The sequence below is a fragment of the Callorhinus ursinus genome, unplaced genomic scaffold (genome assembly GCF_003265705.2).
Source record: "Callorhinus ursinus isolate GAN/ISIS: 27379988/994484 unplaced genomic scaffold, GSC_fseal_2.0 scaffold39, whole genome shotgun sequence".
NCBI lineage: Eukaryota > Metazoa > Chordata > Mammalia > Carnivora > Otariidae > Callorhinus > Callorhinus ursinus.
This window is the reverse complement of record NW_027397101.1, coordinates 7,636,385-7,654,226: the sequence shown is the minus strand read 5'-3', so window position 1 is coordinate 7,654,226 and position 17,842 is coordinate 7,636,385. Positions and strand designations below refer to the sequence as shown.

The 17,842-nt window shown below is 36.4% G+C and overlaps 1 protein-coding gene across 3 annotated transcripts in view; it reads left to right on the top strand.

Annotated features, from left to right (window-relative positions):
* The window catches only part of BRD10 (bromodomain containing 10), a 151,272-nt gene extending 139,417 nt beyond the window's left edge, over window positions 1-11,855 (top strand). For all 3 annotated transcript variants that reach the window (XM_073880747.1, XM_073880746.1, XM_025887834.2), the window contains 2 exons: window positions 6,011-6,198; window positions 7,261-11,855. In XM_073880747.1, coding sequence (XP_073736848.1) covers window positions 6,011-6,198; window positions 7,261-10,889 — 3,817 coding nt within the window. In that variant the 3' untranslated portion in view covers window positions 10,890-11,855. The remainder of the gene's footprint in view (window positions 1-6,010; window positions 6,199-7,260) is intronic.
* The last annotated feature ends 5,987 nt before the right edge of the window (window positions 11,856-17,842 follow it).

Here is a 17,842-nt window from a genome sequence, read left to right as displayed (position 1 = left end):
TTTAATTTGTTTTTGTTATTCTAATTCCTGAAGTTACAAAGGTAGGTTGTTAATTTGAGATCTCTCTTGTTTTGTAGTGTAAGCATTTATTTGTAGCTCTAAATTTCTCTCTTAGCAGTGTTCTCATTGTGTCCTATTGTTTTGGTAGGTCATGTTTTCATATCCATTTATCTGTAAGTATTTTCTAATTTTTCTTTTAATTTCTTTTTTGATCTGTTGGTTGTTTAAGAGTGTATTGTTTAATTTCCACAAATTTGTGAATTTTCCAATTTTCCTTCTGTTACTGATTTCTGACTTCATCTGTGGCTTGCATTCTTGGAAGAAACGGATGAACTCAAAATGTCAGTTAGTGATAAGTGCTATGAAAAAAAGTAGGGTGAGGAAAACAGGAAATGCCTGGTTTGGATGGGATGATGATTGCTCTTTTACAAGGTGTCAGGGAAAGCTCCCCTGATAAGTTGATATTCAAGCAGAGACCTGAAACAAAGAAGGGAGAGAGCCATGTGGATATCTGAAGGAAAAGAAGATGTGGAAGCCCTAAGATTGGCATCATGTTTGGCACTTAGAGGAAATGCAAAGAGACAAGTGTAACCAGGGCTGAGTGAGTGAGGAGAAAGTGCCAAGGGTCAAGAATCAGAGAAGTATAGGGAATCATAGCCAGGTCGTGTATGTCTTTAAGGACTTTTGTTTTTACTCTAAGATGAGATAAACATTGAAGGATTTTAAGCAGAGAAGGGACATGATCTGGCTTATCTTTTAAAGCACTCACACTGCCTGTGGTGTTGAGATTAGTGTAGTGGGACAACAGGGAAATCAGTTACCAAAAGCAATAATCCAGGGAGAAAAAATAATGGTGGCTTGGAACAGGGTAGTAGCTAGCTGTTGATTTGCAACCCTCTTAGGAGATTCCCTGGTATAATCTGAAACTGGCGTTTGTATTCAGAGGGCAAGGAGAGATGAAGGAAGAAGCACACCACTCCAGGTTTGTAGGTGACAGTTTGAATAAGTAAATGGAACTTAAATTCAATGAGGCTTGTCTTGGGTGGCAGATGGGTCTCTGCACCCGCCCACCAGATCTTAAAAGTTTATATAAGAAGCCTTACCTGGTTGCAGCCACATACATTATACAGGTGTTTTCAACATCACATCACTATCTCAAGGCTGTGTTCTTGGAGCAGCCCCTGGAAGCAGGAAAGGTAATCAGAACCTACATGCCAAGGGGAGGGAATAAGGAGCCTTTGAGTGCCTAGGTCCAGCTCATGGGTCAGTTGGCGGTAAACATCTTTTTGATGGTGTTGCCCAACAATAGCAACACAGATGGCAAGGAATGGTTGGATTCTGGATGTGACTTGAAAGTAGGATTGGCAGAATTTTCTTAAACATTGGATGTAGAGTGTCAAAAAAAAATGAAGGGTAAAAAGATGATGCCCAGTATTTTTGTTCTAAATAACTGGAATTATGGAATTGTCATTAGTTTTAAAAAGGGAAACTAAAGGAGTAGCAGGTTTGCAGGGAAGGGATTCAGGAGTTTGGACTTCAATATGTGAAGTTTGATAATGACATTTAGATATCCAATTGGACTTACTGAGTAGGCAGTTTAGTATATGAGTCCCAGTTCAAGGGAGTAAGCCAGACTGGAGGCATAAATTTAGGAGTTGTCAGGCTGTAGATTATATTTAAGCTATGAGACTGGTAGAAATCACCTAGAATGTGAGCATAGATAGAGAAGAAGAGAGACTGAATCCTGGGGCATTCCAACATTTAGAGATGGTGAAGAGGAGTAGGGACTCAGCAGAAGCGACTGAGAAGGAATGTTCAGTAAGGTAGAGTCTGTTCAAGAGAATTAGGGGAGAGGAATTGGGAGTTTTGTTACAAAGTCAAGCAGAGAAATAGGGCAGTAGCTGGAAGGACAAGTTGGAGTCAAGTTGTTTTCATTAGTGGAGAAATAGCATTCTGTATACTGGTAGGAATGAGCTAATAGAGAGGCTAAAATGGACTCAGGAAAAGGAAGGGACATTTGGTAGAGTAATATCCATGGATAGATGAGAGAGGATGCATAAAGAGAGGGATTAGCTTAGATAGGAAGATGGAACTTGGGTACAAATGAAGGTCTTAAGTGGCAGATGAGATGCGAGCATATGAATGGGCTTGTCTGATTGCTTATATTTTCCCTGAAAAGAAAATAAACAAAATAGCTGAGAGCGAGAAGAGGGCTGAAAAGGAAGGAACTTCATACAACCCCCATGTAGATATTTCTAAAAGGAAATTAATTTTACAGTTATCCTATATACCACACATACTAGGAGGTAACTACTATTATTATCCACATTGTAAGATGTAAACTGAAAGTTTAAGGAGCTTCCCCAAAGTCTCATAGCTCTTCAGTGGTGTCAGAGGTGAGACTTAAACCATAGTATGCACAGATAAGAATTTGTAGTAAATATAAATTGAAAAATATATTTTCAGATTTTTTTAAACAAAATAAACTAAGATAAAGTTTAGGAGTAGGATAGAGAAACTCAGTTGAAAGTAAAAGGATCTCTAAAATATTGTGTCATTTGGAAATGTTTCCATCTTTCCATAGTTTTATGGAAACATAGCTGTTGTGTTTTTATGTGAAAAGGGTCTCTGAAAGATTACTTTTCAACTTTATCTATACTTAATTAAAAAAATATTTCTAGTGAGATTGAAATGTTTAGATTACTCTCAGGATTAAATGATAGATTTTTTTAAAAAATTTGCTACTCTATATAAATCAAAAATAGTAGGTACTGTTTCCTAAAATTTCTTGGTTAACTTTTTAAAAAATAACTTTTTTGAGTATAGGTGGCACATGATGTTATAGTAGTTTCAGGAGTACAACATAGTGATTGGACAAGTTTATACATAATTCTATGCTCACCCAAAGTGTAAGTGCCATCTGTCACCATACAACACTATTAAAATATCATTGACTGTATTCCTTATGGTATACCTTTTACTCTTGTGACTTACTCATTCCCAAACTGGAAGCCTATATCTCCAACTTCCTTCACGCATTTTGTCCATCCCCCACACCCCTTCCCCTCTGACAACCATCAGTTTGTTCTCTGTATTTATAAGGTTAGGCTCTGCTTTTTTGTTGTATGTTTATTCACTTGTTTTTTTTTTTTAGATTTCATGAGTGAAATCATATGGTATTTTTCTTTCTCTGACTGACTTATATCACTTAGCACAATATCCTCTGGATCTATCCATACTGTTGCAAATGGCATGATCTCATCCTTTCTCAAGGCTGCATAATATTCCTCTGTGTGTGTGTGTGTGTGTGTGTGTGTGTGTGTGTGTGTGTGTGAGAGAGAGAGAGAGAGAGAGAGGGTGTGTGTGTGTGCACGCACACACACACACACACATATACCACATCTCCCTTATCCATTTGTCTATGGGCACTTAGGTTGCTTCCAAATCTTGGCTATTATAAATAATGCTATGGTGAACACAGGGGTGCATATATCCTTTAGAATTAGTGTTTTTCTTTGGGTAAATACCCAGTAGTGGAATTATCAGATCATATGGTATTTCTGTTTTTTACTTTTTTGAGAAAACTCCATACTGTTTTCCACAGTGGCTCTACCAATTTACATTCCCACCAACAGTGTACAAGCATTCGTTTTTCTCCACATCCTTGCCAACATGTGTTACTTCCTTTTTGATTTTTGCCATTCTGACAGGTGTAAGGTGATATCTCATTGTAGTTTTGATTTGTATTTCTCTGATGATGCTGAGCATCTTTTCATGTGTCTATTGGCCATCTGTATGTCTTCTTTGGAAATATGTCTATTCAGGTCCTCTGCCCATTTTTTAATCAGATTGTTTGCTTTTTGGTGTTGAGTTGTTAAGTTCTTTATATATTTTGGTTAGTAACCCTTTATTGGATATATCATTGCAAATACCTTTTTCCATTCAGCCTTATTTTGTTGATGGTTTCCTTTGCTGTGCAGAAGCTTTTTATATTTTTATAGTCCCAATAGTTTATTTTTGCTTTTGTATCCCTTGTTTTAGAAAACGAAACAAATCTAGAAATAATGTTGCCATGCCAGTGTTAGAGAAATTACTGCCTGGTTCTAAGATTTTTGTAGTTTTAGGTCTCACATTTAGGTCTTTAATTATTTGGGGTTTATTTTGGTATATGGTGTTAGAAAGCAGTCCAGTTTCATTCTTTTACATGTAGCTGTTCAGTTTTCCAAGCACCATTTATTGAAGAGACTTTTTCCCATTGTATAGCCTTGCCTTTTATGTCATAAATTAATTGACCATATAAGTGTGGGTTTATTTCTGGGGTCTTCATTCTGTTCCCTTGATCTGTGTGTCTAGTTTTGTTTAAGTAACATACTATTTTGATTACTTCAGCTTTATAGTATATCTAGAAATCTGTAATTGTGATACCTACAGCTTTGTTTTTGCTCAAAATTGCTTGAGCAGTTTGGGGTCTTTTGTAGTTCCATACAAATTTTAGTATTATTTCCTCTAGTTTTGTGAAAAATGCTTTTGGTATTTTGATAGTGATTGCATTGAATCTGTAGATTGCTTTGGGCAGTGTGAACATTTAACAGTATTAATTCTTCCAGTCGATGAGCATAGTTATCTTTCCATTTGTGTCATCTTTAATTCCTTTCATCAGTGTTCTATAGTTTTCAGAGTACAGGTCTTTCACCTCTTTGTTTAAGTTTATTCCTGGGCATTTTATTCTTTTTGGTGAATTGTAAATGGAATTGTTTTCTTAATTTCTCTTCCTGCTACTTTGTTATTAGTGTATGGAAATACTACCAATTTCTAGGTACTAATTTTGTATCCTGCAACTTTACTGAATTCATTTATTAGTTCTAGTAGTTTTTTGGTGGAGTGTTTAGAATTTGATTAACTTTTTTAAATGGCCTTTTTCACTATATTGTAATCAGTAATTATAAAACTATTTCAACTCTATTTCTGTTTGTGCAGCTAGAAAAAAGTTACCTTTCTCTCATTTAATAGGTCTATCAGCAGCCTTTAGAAAGACAAATTGGTGATATGTTTGAACACTCTATTCTGAAATTGTATATATAATCTTTTTCAATTTCTTATGCCTACCCACCCCCTAGGTTTTCTCTTTAAAGATAAATGTTGGCAAGACTGAGTAAAGCATCTGAGGTACACTTGAGATTAAAACATAGCTTTTTTTTTTTTTTAAGATTTTATTTATATATTTTACAGAGAGAGAGGGGGAGCAGCAGAGGGAGAGGGAGAAGCAGGCTCTCTGCTGAGCAGGAAACCTGATGCAGGGCTCGATCCCAGGAATCTGGGATCATGACCTGAGCCAAAGGCAGACGTTTAACACACTGAGCCACCCAGGCGCCCCTAAAATATAGCTTTTAGTGACTTTTTTTCTTTGAAATTTTATTTAAATCCTAGTTAGTTAACATACAGTGCAGTATTGGTTTCAGGAGTAGAATTCAGTGGTTCATCACTTACAACACCCAGTGTTCATCATAACAAATGCCCTCCTTAACACCCATCACCCATCTAGCCCATCCTCCACCCACATTCCGACATCAACCTGTTTGTTCTTTATCATTAAGAGTCTCTTATGGTTTGTTCTCATCTCTTGCTCTCTTTTTTTCTACCCCCCCATATGTTTATCTGTTTTGTTTCTTAAATTCCACATATGAGTGAAGTCATATGGTATTTGTCTTTCTCTGACTGACTTATCTCACTTAGCATAATACACTCTAGCTCTGTTCACGTTGTTGCAAATGGCAAGACTATTCTTTTTGATGGCTGAGTAATATTCCGTTCTGTATATATACCACATCTTCTTTATCCATTCATCAGTTAGTGGACATTTGCGCTCTTTCCATAGTTTGGCTATTGTTGATAATGTAGCCTTTAGTGACTTAATTGAAAGTATTTCAAGGTATTGTTTAATAAAAGTTAGTTTAGCTTCCAAGAGTTTAATACGTATGTATTGTTTGTTATGTCGGGCATTTTATTTCAGGAGCCGCCTAAAGAAAGACTATGATGATTTCAGAAGACAGCCTGATCATGATAAATTTACTAGAGAACTGTGGACTACTGAAGAAGGTGAAGGAGATCCTGGAAAAGAATCTCCTAAAGTAGAAATTAGTAAGTCTGTAGACTCCACAGAACTTCTAGATATCCTGGAGAAAGATCATATTGATTCAGGTAGTTATGAAAACTTTTCTTTAAATCAACAACTAAAACCATAAAGAAAAGTTTTAGTATCTTTTGTTGAGGTAAAAGATAATCTGGGTAATGACGTGTATTGATTAGGAAAATTTGGTATAGTTTGAAGTGTCCTGTGTTCTTATAAAAGATTCCTTGGAGTCATTATTATATTTCTAGGAGTTTCTGGAGCCAGTGCCTGCCTCTGAACTGTAGGCATGTCTTTGCACATTACAGACCACACATCTTTGATTCTATAATACCCCTAAATTAGGTTCATCTTCTTTTTATTATTACTATTTTTGAAGCACTGTTTTTGATATTTGTTTTAAATGGAACTTGACAAGTCCCTAATACTGTGAAGATTTTTTTTATGAGAAGTGACCAAGGTTGATGGCCAAATGATACCTCAGAGTGGACATATAATTCTAATAAGGAGGCTGGATTAGATTATCTGTAGTTCATTTCAATTTATCAGATTATGTTATTCTGTAAATCTAGTTATTTTTTTTCTGTTCTAGTTAAATAACTTCCTTTCATTATATGAGGTTAGTGTGAAAAATCTGTGGTTAGAAAGTATTAACCTGTTGTTTTTCATGTCTTTGGTGCATTAAAAAAGAGTAGCTTCTCATCAACCCAGTTTGACCAGATATGAACATAAATTTTTTACTGTAGGAATGAATAATTAAACACCAGGAAAAGCTGAACATTTTTTTATCCTTTAGAGTCTCTGAAACTAGATTAGAATTCCGGGCTCTAATTGCTGGTTTGAATATCTCTATAAGAGATGTGAATTTTCCTTTGCATTTATATTGGCAGCAGAATTAGTAGAGTTTGAACAAAAATAATTCTCTCATTAATACATAGTTGTTCTTGGGAATGGTTATGCTATCAAAATATCAAAGATCGCCTTACCTTAATTTCCAATTTTGAATCATCCTAAAGTAGATTTCTTAATAAATTGCCAGTTCAGAGATTGACTTGCTTTTTTATAATTAGTCTTATTATTGCTATTGAGTTGCTGTTTTATTTAAACAAAATGCTTGCTTTTATAATTTTCAGATGATATGAAACTGTCAGAAATAGATTTTCCTATGCCCAGAAGCAAGTTGTTGAAAAAAGAATTACCTTCTAAAGATGTTCCGAAGATACTGCCTAAAACACTTAAACGACCATCTAAACAAATTAATTATCTGGATGATAGCACAAAAGAGCTTTCCCCAAGGAAGAAAGCCAAGTTAAGCACAAATGAGACAACAGTTGAGCATGTAGAAGGTGTGATGCAGATTGACTGTTTGAATGAAGTAAGGCATACAGAGTCACTGTTTCCAGAGTCACTTGCCTCAGTGGATTCGACACCAGTATCTTTTCTCCAGAAAGGGACCAAACCTATTCAGGCCTTGCTTGCAAAGAATATTGGGAACAAAGTGACCTTAACAAATCAACTGCCCCCTTCCACAGGTAGAAGTGCTCCTGCAGTGGATAAACCAGTTATATCTCCTCTAGAAGCAAGCCCCATAAAGCCAGCATTGACCTGCCACACCAGTACAAAAGGTCCTTTACAAATGGTATACAAAATGCCTTGTGGCCAGTGGTTGCCCATAGATCTCCAAAACAGCTCTGTGAAGATTCAGATGCAACCTGTGCTAGATCCTAAAACAGGAGAAAAAATCATGCAGCAGGTTCTCATTCTGCCCAAGAATTTTGTGATTCAGCACAAGGAAGGGAAAGCAGTTGCAAAAGAAATACTGCCACTTCAACAGAAAGGTGCAGGACAGCATTGTTCATCTTTCCCACAGACAGCAAATGTAAACTCTTCTTTAGCATCAGTTCTTGTCAGCTCAACAGGAACTGTTTCTAACCAACTACCTAATAGGACGATTACACCTTTGTCAAATGTGAATAGTGGTAGGCCACAGCCTTTGTCACCTGTAACCTCCATAAGTAACTTATTAACACCTCCAGTTAAGACTAGCCAGAGTGAGTCAGGAAAAGTCAAGAATGCAGTTTCAGCAGCTATATTCTCCCAGTCCATTGCTTCATCCACCATTTCCTCAACAGGTCAGCCTCTGTTATCAGCAACAACACTAAGTGGGTCTCCAAATCCTGGTAGTTCCCTCAACTGTTTTGCACAACAAACTGCTGATTGTTCTGAAGCAAAGCAAGAACTGAAAACTGTGTGTATAAGAGATTCACAGTCAATTCTTGTTAGGACACGAGGTGGGAACACTGGAGTTGTAAAAGTACAGACCAGTCCAGATCAAAATTCACCCAATAGCTTATGTGCAAGTTCAGTTTTCACTTTTGCTCCTCATCTTCAGGCATTTCTGGTGCCCAGATCAACAACTTCATCATCCTCTGTTTTTTCACCCACAGTTGGAATGACTACTATTTCTAGTCTCCCACCTTTTAGCCAAACATCAACTTCTGTTTCCATTCCATCTGGCTTTAATCCATCAGTGGGAAAGAATCTCAAGCTTACATTAGGCCAACCTTCCTGCAGTGGTAATTTGGGCCACATGATAGATAAAGCTTCACACATGCCTTCTTCTCCCTTGAAGTCCTCTGTTTCTTCTGGCACTCTACTGCCATCAACAGCAAATAATTCAGTAAGTGTAATTAACATATCAACAGGAAATTTTGGACAAACCAGTGCAAATGTTATTCATACTCCAAGTAAACAGCAACAAGTAGATTACTTCACAAAAAGTTTCCCTGTTACAAAATCAGAAGCAACAGCAGCAAGTGGAGATGTGATCAGTGGGACTGCGGTTCACAAACTTATGCTTGTGTCAGCTCCGTCAGTTCTTTCTTCTGGCAGTGGAACTGCAATTAATGTGACACCTGCACCAACATCCACAGGTGTTTCTACCCAGAAATTAGTTTTTATTAATGCTCCAATTCCTAGTGGCACTTCAACTCCAACTATTGTGGCAGAACCATTAAAACAAACTCTTCCTCCCCCCTTGAATAAAACATATGTTAAGACTCCAGAACAACCCCAGATAGTACTAATTCCATCTACAGTGGGAGCTCCAATAAAAATAAATTCATCACCAACTGTGTCTCAGATAAAAGATGTGAAAATTGGACTAAACATAGGTCAAGCAATTGTAAATAGTTCAGGAAGTGTGCCAGCTATACCATCAATTAACATATTGCAAAATGTAACCCCAAATGGAGAAGAAAAAAGTACCAAGGGCTATGTCTTGCCATTGTCAACAAGTGGTAATTCAATTCCAGTAAGCTCAAATTTTGTGAGTCAAAATATTACTCCTGTTAATGAATCAGTGGTTTCTGCAACAAGAGCAGTAAACATGTTTTCAGTAACAGGAGCAAATGTGTCTTTGGGTTCTCTTTCAGTGACCTCAACCTCTGCTTCAGTTGGGACACGACCTCCTGTTTTAGTCAGTGGAAATGATACCTCTTCAAGAATTATGCCTATTTTGTCAAATAGACTTTGCACGTCAAATCTCGGAAACACTGTGGCTATATCAACTGTGAAAACAGGACATCTTGCATCATCTGTTCTGATTTCAACTACACAACCAACAGTGTCTCCTAAATGTTTAACATCAGCTTTGCAAATCCCTGTTACTGTTGCTTTGCCTACACCTGTAACTATATCCCCTAAAGTAATCAACACGGTTCCACAAGTGGCAACAGTACCAGGAGCCACACGTTCTATATCTCTTTCTAAAAGACAATCTTGGACTTCTGTCCAGTTTCAGTCACAAGGGATTTCAACTACAGTGCCAACAAATATAAATACAAATAAACCTCAGACTGAATTGCCACCCCTTTCACCAAGTCCAGGTAAAGTAATTAATATTTCCAGTTTTGCTTCTCTCCCGAACCAGCAGATGTCCCCTGCTTTAGTAAAATCAACCACCAGTCACAGTTGTGCTCCAGGTGGTTCTGCCATTCACACTGCTACAGCACCATCAAATGTAAATAGTGTGATAGGGGGTCAGTTGAGTGAACCTTGTATTCAGCAAAAAATAGTCATCAACACCAGTACACCGTTGGCACCTGGCACTCAGATCATGATTAATGGAACCCGGTTTATTGTTCCACCACAAGGTCTTGGAGCTGGCAGCCATGTTCTTCTTATATCTAGTAATCCAAAATATGGACCTCCTTTAGTTCTTAACAGTGGCCAAGGCCTTCTGCCTATGTCAGTAGATAACCCTGCCCAGAAGATTACACTAGCATCAAATAATTCTTTAAGTGGGCAGCCTGTGAAACATTCTCTAAGAAGCTCTACAAAAATTGTAAACTCTCTTGGGAATGCCAGTCCTCTACCCACAGTACATACAACACCACAAATCATAAACACAACTGCTAAAGTTTCTGTTCCACCTCCCACACCAACAGTATCATTGACTTCAGTAATTAAGTCTCCTCCTGCTACTATTTTGGCTAAGACATCTTTGGTTTCTGCCATTTGCTCTACTAATCCTCCATTGCCAAGTAGCACCTCAGTATTTCAGTTAGACACATCAGTCAAAAAATTGTTGGTTAGCCCAGAAGGAGCCATTTTGAATACCATAAATACTCCAGCATCTAAGGTTTCTTCTCTCTCTCCATCTCTCTCTCAAATTGTCGTATCTGCCAGTCGAAATCCTGCCTCTGTCTTCCCTGCTTTTCACTCATCTGACTTAGAGAAGCCCGACACAGCTGCATCTTGAATTTAGACTAAACGAGCCAGTTTTTAAATAATGGGGCATTGTTTTGACTCCCATAAAAATTTTAACTTTATTATACTGTTGAAAACACACTATAGATAGTTATGTGTATATTTTAATATATCTTTTCATTAGCTTGCAACAAGGCTTTGTTTTCTTGGGGAGGAAAAGATCTATTCCATTTCACTCATTGATATGAGTATGTTTTAAAAGGATGTTTAAAATAGACATTTAGGATTTACCTGTCTGTATTGCATAAATTGAACAAAGTCAAGTTTCACTAGTTTTTGGAGTAAGCTAACCTTTTGCACACTTGCATTGACATGTTTCTTCTTGAATTTGGACTATTGCAGCGTGTATCTACAATATGGTATTCTGTGTCATTAGTGAAATCTTGTTTTTGTTTCTGTAAAAATATAAATATATATATATATTTATGCATTGTGAAAATGCAGTCCATGATGTAAAATTGTACATATTCCTAAATCCCTAACAACCTGTACTAAACTATATGTATAAAGAACTCTGCTGTCTTATTTATGTTTTGTTTACATAATGTATAGTTTTTTAAGTATTTTAGTAATTTTGGACCAGTGAACTGTTAGCAACAATGCAGAGGAATCTGCATGTAATAAATTGAGTTGCTGTATTTCTTTGTTTGAATACCATTTTTAAAGTGCGTTCTCATTCCTTTGAAAGAATACATTGTATAAAATGAAGACAGCCCTTTACAAAAAGGAATTAAGGCTGGAAAATTTGAATCAATGGCTAGCACTTGTATAGGTTTTACAGTTTACAAACTTTACTTGACATTTAATTTTCACAGTACTCTTGAAAGGTTAAGTGATGTTATCCAAGGTCACCCACCTAGTGGGTGGTAGACCTGAGCTGCTAATGGTAGACCTGATGCTTTAAATCCTTTTTCCATGATTGTACATTACCTCTGTTATAAAATTTTACTGAAGATTTCATTGTTTTAAGTTTTTTCTCTTATTTCACCACCAAATTCTCCATTGACCAAAATAAGTAATCTTCTTTCAGGCCAATGTTTTCGGTCTGTGTTAATGCACCCCAGATATGTTTTATTAACTTTTAATTTTTAAATAATCTTAGATTCACAAGAAGTTGTGATTGTAGTATAAAGAGGTCCTATGTATCCTTTTCTAAGTTTCCATCTATTTTTATACTGGGATGTTTATTCATAGTTGACTGATTTTCCAAAATGATAAAACATGATTTTCCTTTTTTAATTTAGAATAACAAATGAATATGGACACCTTCAATTATTTATAAGTATTTTTTGCTTTTGTTGTTGTTGTTTTTCCCCCAGTTACAGAGCTTATATTCTGTTGTAAAGCAAACAGTTTTTATGGGTCAGCTTATTCTCAGGGTTTGACTTTGTGGTATTTCAGACCATGCCTCATTTTAAATAAAAGATAGATTTTATCATCACAATGAACATTGAGTAGTGTACAGAATTGCTAAAATCACTATATTGTGCACCTGAAACTAATATAACACTGTATGTTAACTATACTGGAATTAGAATTAAAAAAACAAAGGCACAACATGGGGAATACATGCACACAATGTGTAATTGCTTAGTTATAAATAAATATTTAAAAAACAAAACACAAAGCAAGAAGATAGATTTTATACTTAAAAGTCAAAAAAGTAAAAAGATTTTATATTTATTGAATCTTTATATCCATTAACTTATTTGGGATGCTGATTGTATACTCATCCACATTACATTTATAATGATGTTGTTAAACCTCATCACATGGAGTCTGGGCTTGAAAATGTTCAGGAAGGGGGCGCGTGCGTGGCTGAGTTGTTAAGTGTCTGCCTTTGGCTCAGGTCATGATCCCAGGGTCCCAGGATAGAGTCCCGCATCGGGCTCTGTGCTCGGCGGGAGGCCTGCATCTCCCTCTCCCACTACCCCGCTTGTGTTCCCTCTCTCGCTGTGTCTCTCTGTCAAATGAATAAATAAAATCTTTAAAAGAAAAAAAATGTTCAGGAAGAATAGACCTAAAGACTACCTTTGAAACACGTTGAAATTTATTAGTTATCAAAGTGGAGAGGGTAGTGAGGGTGTTCCTGGAAAGTTGCTAAAGGCTCTCAAAAACCTATAGTTAATGTTCTAAAACAGTATCTTTGCCAATCTATGCTCTACTATGTAGTCACCCTCCTCTTTCCCTGTCCATTTAGATGGACCTTGAATTTCAAGGGGATGTGGGTGATGTTTGGAAATTCATTGCGTTGTGCATAGGTGGTGCTCAATAAATGAATGTATTTACATACTCAACTTTGTAAAGCAAAACAACCTGAAACTATTCATCTTTTGCCTGAAAAGAATTCTCTGAGCCATTTCCAGAAACTAATTTACTGAATTACTTATGGCTCAACTTTAATCCCAGTGAAGGACCTAAACTAATTATTAACCACTAATTCTTTTCTAACTCCTAAATCCAAAATCCTAATATGACCTTTGAAACTCTGTGTTCTGGTGAACTTTTTAGAATGAAGACCCGGCCCCCACCCCCAGTCCCCTTGGGGCTTAAAAGGCTCTTCAGTCTATTCCTGCTTACCTCACCAGCTTCTTTTCAACTTAATCTTCCCTGGCCTATTGCACTCTAGTTTTCTTTCAGTTTCTAAAAAGATCCATACAAACCAAGGTCTTCCTATATGTTCTCTTTGACTTAATGTTTAATTACAGATCTCATTACATATGACATAACTCACTCCTTACCACACTCAGCATCGAGATACCACAGTCACTCATAGATTGAGGACGTAGATCAAGAAGGGCATAGTACTGTATTACTATAACAAGATTATTTGTATGCAGTTATTTAATGCCTGTCTTCCTTTTTAGAGAGACCTTGTCAATTGTCTTCATCATTGTCCCCTCAGCAACTGGCACCCAATAGACATTAAATATATAGTCGTTGAATAAATCAGTGAGAAATCTAGATAGCGTCTGACATGATTTGAGGTCTGGTTTACTTTTTAAAAGTAATACTCCATTTTTTACTAGAAATTTGACTAATGGATTTATATAATCAAAAGCCAAATTCTTTTTCCTTTGCTTTCAGCTTGGTAGGTCATGTGGATTTCTGGGCCCTTGGCCAAAGAGTACAAAGTCAAATTCCTCAGTTCTTTGTATTCAGTGTTATCATTAAGTATTCTTTAACAGTTGTTTATAAAGGCATTCATGTAGAGGAAGAAAAGTCACTACAGTGCTACCCGAACAGCTTCATGGTCCTGGAATAGTATGTTTCTACACATAATATAGAATTAGGACATTTGGATGTCAACTCATTTTAAATGCTAAGTTAAAACATGCTAAAGTAACATCTCTTTCTGATATGTTAGCTCTTTCCTCTCATTTCCTATATGGTTTTTCCTGAAAAAAAAAAAAGTCAATTCTCCTTTGTAGTAGTAAAAAAAATATTATATATAAAATACTAAGTGTCTCTTTAGATCCCTGTTTCCATTTCAAGCCTCCAATCTTTTTGGTGCATTTAATAATTAATTGACATCAGTAATTTTATAATTAAAGCAGTGATGGCTAAAGCAATACACGAAGATAAATGAAACATTTACTTGACCCAGTATATCACATTGACTTAGTGAATTAAGAAATCTTTAATATTAAAAGCTTGAGAATGTAGCAAATTCTGAAAATGATCTAAGAAATTTAATGAGTTATCCAAAATTACACTGTACTATACAATTTACTGTAAGTCATTCCAAAAGTTGTTTTGCTGTCACCTGAGCCTGAAGCCTCATTGTTACTATAATGCTGTCATCTGTCCCAGGTATTTTTACTAATTTATTCAACAAGCATTTATTATGCGTGTCATGGTGCTGGGCTTGTTAACAAATTTATTGACAAAGCTGAAAGGGCATGGCATAGTTCAGGTTCTTATAGTTTAACTTGGGAACAAAGTCTGAGTGTGAGAAAATTTTGTAGTTGAGTAATATATGAAAAAGTACTAAAGAATCAAATGTATGTTTTTGTGTAATCCTCAATATCATTCTTAAAGTAATTATCAATGTAAATGGAAAACATTGTCAATATAAGTTTCAAATTCAAAGAGGTGTAAATTCATTCTACACATTTGTTGAGAACCATGTAATACAGAAGATGTAGGAACAACATAGATGAATAAGATCCCATCCCTGTCCTCAACACAAAACACAAAGAATATAACAATAAGTTAAAAGTAATGGTCAGAGGAATAAAGAACTCTTAGGAATTTAGCAGTGAGGTGATAGAGGTTTCATATAAAAGGTGGCATTTGTGCTGGGACTAAAAGTATATTTAGAATTGGGCTTGCAAGGACTCAGTCTTAGAAAAGCACAGGGAAGTTAACAATACTGTACTGCATGTTTGAAAGTTGCTAAGAGTAGATCTTAAAAGTTCTCATCATAAGAAGAAAATTGTAGGGACGCCCAGGTGCCTGAGTCGGTTACGTGTCTGCCTTCAACACAGGTCATGATCTCAGGGTCCTGGGATCAAGCCCTGCATCAGACTCCCTGGAGGGAGCCTGCTTCTCCCTCTGCCTGCTTGCTCCCCCTGCTTGTGCTGTCTCTCTCTCTCTCTCTCTCACAAATAGTCTTTAAAAAAAAATTGTAACTGTGTGGGGACGGACATTAACCAGACAATGTGGTGATAGTTCTACAACATATATATAAATCATGTAAACATTGGGGAGCCTGCTGCCTCTATAAAGGCTCACTGCAAAACAAATGCTGAATGCTATCTTTGCTTTTCTCCATTTTTTTTTAAGATTTTATTTATTTGACAGAGTGAGTACAAAGCAGGTGGAACAGCAGGCAGAGGGAGAAGCAGTCTCCCTACTGAGCAGAAAGCCCGACGTGGAGCTTGATCCCAGGAAGCTGGGATCATGACCTGAGCCAAAGGCAGACGCTTAGCGACTGAGCTACCCAGGTGCCCTATAACTGAAGTTTTTTAATTTGAATTTCAAGCCGTATTTTTAGACTGCAAAAATTTTTGTTCATTTTGGAGACCCCTCATATGAATTAAAAGTGATTGATTAATTTATTTTCCTTCACTTTTTAAGTTGTCCTTGTTTTTCTCTTTCAAGCCTTATTAAGAAAAAATTAACAGCATCAATGTATTTCTTCAAATTGACTTCTAATTGGCATTCCAGAGATTCTCAGTTTTCTGATTTTCTCTTTGTCTAATTTCAAGTTGCCACATCCACATAATCTCTGAAGAGAGCAAGCAAACTTGTCTTCAGTGTGGTTTTAGAGATTTTAACAGGCTCTTTTTATAATTTAAAGCCTTTTTCATTTGTGTTTTCAAATTGTCAAGCATTCTTTTCTGTTCCTTCATTCCCCACACTTTTTCATCCATTGCACAGCTTCTTAGAATAACAGTTTTAGGCTTTCTTAAAATTGAGTGTTTTTATCCAAACCAATCATGAGGGATGTTCTGAGGGATGTTCTTCTGAGATGCTCTTAAGATGTTTTGGCATCAGTCACTTGAGATTGAGGGGTTTTGCTGCATCTTCAAGTGACTGTCTGTCTTTAAAGTCAAGCCATGAAAATGGAAGTTTAGGGGACTCACTTCTGGTTTTTTTTCTCAAGTGATGGGTGGACCAGTCCAGATATTTATAAGTGCTACAAAATTCAGTGTTTATGATTTCAGAGGACTGGTCTTCACTGGAGGTGACTTGAGGGCTTCATTGGTTTGTGAATCAGTCTAGTCTCTTCACCTACTTTAACCCCAGGCAGAAAATCTTTGGGATGGATCTTCTTTTTTCTTTTTCTCCTTAAAGTATGTCTGTTCAGTTAACTGTGTGGAAAAAAAAAAAAAAAAAAAGCAGTATAGAATTTCCTGTGGAAACACATAGCGACTTGGGCCTTGTCTCAAGCATCAGACAACACTATCCAAAGGCTAGTGCAGAGCAGGAGGAGGGAAGCCCAGGCTGTATAAAACAGAACTCTCTAACTTTGCTCTGCTTACTGCACAAATAGTGATAAGTGATATTATTTGTCCAGTACATTTGGTCAAGGAAAAAATGCTGACTGCAGCCACTCAGGCGACTCAAGCCATACGTTCTATAGATGTGGAGGATTGAGGCTTAGACTAGGACTTGTGATGAGGAAAGGAGCTGGCCAAATTCTGTTGAAGTTTACTTTAGAATTCATTTATTAGTTGAAAAGGGAGAGGGCTTGTTTTAAGTGATAAGACTGGACAGAATAAGGAAACGTCGGGAGGTATTTCAAGTATTTCAGTGACTTTTTTCAATGTGTATAAGTCTGTTTATTCAGTGTTTTTTCTCTTCAGTGCAATCTTGGGTAGAAAATGAAGCAGTTATGCTACACTGGTGTTTCTGATGAAACAAGATGATTTTAGGTGGTTTACTGACTCAGCATTAAATAACACTGAGTCACATAGCAAGAAAGTAATTTCTTTCTCTTGCAAGAAAGCTCTTTGTTTCTTGCTAATCTCCCTTTTAAATAAAAAGAGCAGGTCTCAGCCTTCTGTGATCATCGGTATCCTTCTAGGTCTGAATAAAAATACTTTTATCATCTTCTTTTTTATGGTTATCTTCTACTTATGGAAGATGATCCTGATTTTCCATTTAGGGTGGTGATAATTTAAGCCAAAAAATTTTTTTAAATGAGTTGACTGAAAGAATAAATATTAGATAAATAATAGTATAGGTGATATGTAGTTGTCAACAAAAAAAATTTTAATGTTGTTATGCCCCATTCCACCATTCCACACCATTCTAGAATCTTTGATCCTTTATGATTACTTCTATACGTTTTCTTGAGAGGGCTTTGGCAGCCCAAAGAAGCTAAATTGCCATTGGAACATTTTAGGCAAGACATCAACCAAACTACCTTATACCACCTTCTGGTTTAACAAAAGCATTTTGTCATTAATTGTGATAGCATTGAGTCTTGAAGTG